Source organism: Octopus bimaculoides, chromosome 10 (assembly GCF_001194135.2).
Source record: "Octopus bimaculoides isolate UCB-OBI-ISO-001 chromosome 10, ASM119413v2, whole genome shotgun sequence".
NCBI classification, from domain to species: Eukaryota; Metazoa; Mollusca; class Cephalopoda; order Octopoda; family Octopodidae; genus Octopus; species Octopus bimaculoides.
This window is the reverse complement of record NC_068990.1, coordinates 47,947,310-47,950,741: the sequence shown is the minus strand read 5'-3', so window position 1 is coordinate 47,950,741 and position 3,432 is coordinate 47,947,310. Positions and strand designations below refer to the sequence as shown.

The 3,432-nt window shown below is 31.5% G+C and overlaps 2 protein-coding genes across 9 annotated transcripts in view; one reads left to right on the top strand and one right to left on the bottom strand.

Moving 5' to 3' along the window:
* Positions 1-2,747, top strand: part of LOC106868908 (organic cation transporter protein) — an 86,204-nt gene extending 83,457 nt beyond the window's left edge. The window contains exon 10 of one of the 3 annotated variants that reach the window (XM_014914368.2): positions 2,225-2,747. In XM_014914368.2, the coding sequence (XP_014769854.1) occupies positions 2,225-2,255 (31 nt within the window). In that variant the 3' untranslated portion in view covers positions 2,256-2,747. Of the gene's footprint in view, positions 1-1,653; positions 1,843-2,224 lie in introns of those variants that run through there. The other 2 variants (XM_052971173.1, XM_052971172.1) reach the window with 2 other exon arrangements.
* LOC106882190 (organic cation transporter protein) overlaps positions 1-3,432 on the bottom strand; it is a 137,470-nt gene that overhangs the window by 31,918 nt on the left and 102,120 nt on the right. For 3 of the 6 annotated variants that reach the window (XM_052971174.1, XM_052971177.1, XM_052971178.1), the window contains 2 exons: positions 2,957-2,993; positions 2,627-2,687 (listed from right to left, as the gene is read on the bottom strand). The exons of 2 other annotated variants lie outside the window; for them this stretch is intronic. The gene's annotated coding sequence lies outside the window, so the exon portion shown is untranslated. Of the gene's footprint in view, positions 1-2,626; positions 2,688-2,956; positions 2,994-3,432 lie in introns of those variants that run through there. One more of the 6 variants, XM_052971175.1, reaches the window with a different exon arrangement.

Below are 3,432 nucleotides of genomic sequence, written 5' to 3'. Positions count from 1 at the left end.
GTCCTGGGGTCGATTTCTTCGACTAAAGGTGGTGCTCCAGCATGGCCGCAGTCAAAAGACTGAAACAAGTAAAAGAGTATATATATATATATATATATATATATATATATACCGTAAATCCTCAAGTATAGTCCACCCTTGAGTATAATACGCAGGAGATTTTTAGGGGGCTGTACCTCTGAAAAACCTAAACTTTGTGTATAATACAAACCCCTTCTCTAACTTGAATCAAGAAGGTCTATATAACGTCCTTGGTTTGTAAACATATATATGGTAACGTCCTTTATTATTATTGTATATATAACATAATGCAAATGTGTAGCTTTTTTGTGCACTTTGTTTGCAGAAAATAAAGAAATAACATTAATAACGTCTGACCGGGAGTGCGAACCCTTCTACCTTTAGTGAACGACTTTTCTCCAGTCAACATCCATTCAATCCATAAATCACGCAATTTGTTTTTAATCGCTTTGTTAATAGAGACATCTAATGGCTGCAATATGGAGGTCATACCCCCTGGAATGATAGCAACATCTGTTTTGTGACGTTTTTTTTAAATGCTTGAGTTTATCTTCACTTCTGTGGCATCTAAAAGCATCTAGTACAATATTATATAAGGTTTAAGTTTGGTACCGTCAGCCATACAAGCTAACATGATGGTAAAACGATTTTTTTCATGGCCCGTGGTTTTAATTGTAATTGACGATGTACCACTGAAATCTATTGTGCTATCTGCTGGCATATCAAAAGTTAATGAGGCCTGGTCCGCATTACCAATCAATGACAATGGGTAATCCTTTTCCCGTTGCATTTTGATAATAAACTTTTGAAAGTTCATTAACTTCTCTTCAATATAAGCTGGTAACTTTTGTGAAATGTGGGTTTGCCTCCTAATAGACAAGTCATGCCTTGACATAAAGTTACTGGCCCAGCCACGTGATGCTTTAAATTCTGACTCATTAAGTTTTATCTTTTTAGCAATGAGTTTTGCCTGTAGCCTCAAATGTACTGTATTAATGACTGTTCCACCAAGTCTTCTTTCCTCTACCCATTCAAGCAAAATTTTTTAAAGCTCAAGATGTTTGGCTTTTTCCCCACTTCTTGCCTTCTGTTTAATTTCATCTTTATTTCTTCTCCATAACCTGACATTGCTTTCGTCAACATCAAATTTTCTTCCGGCGGCCCTATTACCATGCTCTTCAGCATATGATATAAGTTTAAACATAGCTGAATAAGATCTACGAGGCATTTTATGGGCATGTAATGTATAAAATGTTTTATTGGAGATTAATGTACAGGTTTAAGTCCCACTTATAAAAAACCCTAGTAGTTCAAACATTTAATACCGGTATTTAATTATTGTTTGCCACAGTAACGATGCAAACTGCCAATACAAACAGCAAGATGAACTATTTAGTGCTAAACTATTAATCACAATTCATGCGTAATTAAGCCAGCAGAACATAGTCGAACAAACACTTCCGCACATGCATAATACAATAATGGTGATATTCTTCACTGTTATATGGGAATGTGAATATGTTTGCAAATTGTTTTTGTTACATGTTATTCTGTGTTCTGAATACTTTTATTTTAATAAATGTTGCTTACTGCAAGTTATGGATGATTCTTTTATGACTTAATTGCTTTCAGGCTAAGCTTAAGGTATTTTCGCGCCCGACATCACAAAATGCATCTGAATAAACATTGCCAGACAGCAAATAGAGACTCGGACATTGCTTAGAAAATATTTTTCATTTTTAACCTTGTATATAGTATGCACTAGGGATTTTGACCTTTAAGTTTTGGGGAAAAAATGCGGATTATACTAGAGGATTTACAGTATATATATATATATATATATATTGACAGAATCCTGTTTCTGTGCTGTTATTTTTATATAAGAATACAGAAATTCAGGTTTAATTCTTTACAGTTAACATTAGGAACTTTTCTAAATATTCTTGCTTATAGACAAGTTAATAATTTTTATCACTTCTACCTTTCTTAGAATTACGACAATGAATGAGATGCACTTAGTTTGTTACCCATTCATTTAGAAAGCTTAAAATATTTACTGCATAAAATATCTCACCTGCAAAATTTTATTGTTTATACACAGTCAAAATACTTTTATAAAAATAACTTTTCAAATAAATTTCAATTTCAAAATTACTTTGTTTTAGTGTATATTATTAATTTTTTTTTTTCCATTCTTTTACAGGACAGGAACAAACAAGCCTAAGGGCTATTGATGGGGAAAATATCAACAAATCTATTGTTAGATTACACTATTATTTTTGCTTTAAAACAGAATTTTATAATTAATTATTAAGCCAAAATTAATTTAGTAATTTGGAATGTTCATGACATGTTTATCACAGGAATTATTTTTACCAGGATTTTGCATATAACTGAAATTATTTTTCTAAACATATCTTTGGTCTAACAGTAAGGATAATTCAGAGGCTGTGAACTGTATATTGAATATGAAAATACTATTATGGAGTAATTGGGAAAAGATATTTCAAGTGAGTTGTAAAAATTATTAAAAGATTAACAACATTTTAGAGAAATTTTATAATCTTCTATAGAATTTATTTTAACTCAAATGAAAGCAATAAAAATTCCTATGTAGTGTTCCAACACTGTATAGGTGGTGCACAAACATTGCCACAGCTGCCAGACTGAAATGCATAAAAAAAATAATAAAATGAGTAGTTATATATTTCTTTAAAATCTTCTTAGATGCAGAGTGTTTTTTTTTTATTTATCTATGTTCAATGTTTCTTCTGTTTTTCTAATAACAATGTCTTTTCTTACACATACAAACCTGCATGTGTGTATGTTTGTGTAAATATGTATGCATATGTGAGTATATGTATGATAAACAGGCTCTGCATTGGCAAGAATTGAAAAAATATGGAAAAAAGTGAAAGGGATACAGTGAACTTACTGTAAGGAGTGGAATATCCAATGTTTCAGATTCAATTCTTCATCAGGGGCAGAGAAAAAAGAGAAGAAAAGGAGAAAGAAGTCAAACAGAGTTCACATCCTCACAGCTTGAAAAACTGGCTGCAACTCAGTATATGTATGTGTGAGTTATTCCAGGCAGGTATCTTGTGAGTGAAATTTTTAAAAATAGTACAGGAGTCTATTGTACATATATACAAGTGTGTGTCTGTATGTATATATATATTATTTATGTTGTATCAAGACAACATATATTAACTAAATTTGACTGAAAATGATGGGTGAGCATTTGGCCAATCAGATTCGCAAGGAGCCACGAAAGCGTCGATTTGTGAGTTCAATTCTGCCTCAGGTTAGTTCATCATTTTTCAGTCATTTGTTTACATTTAAAAATTGTTGCTTCAAATCGGACAATAAATATCATTATGATATATATTATATACAGTTATTATATGTGTG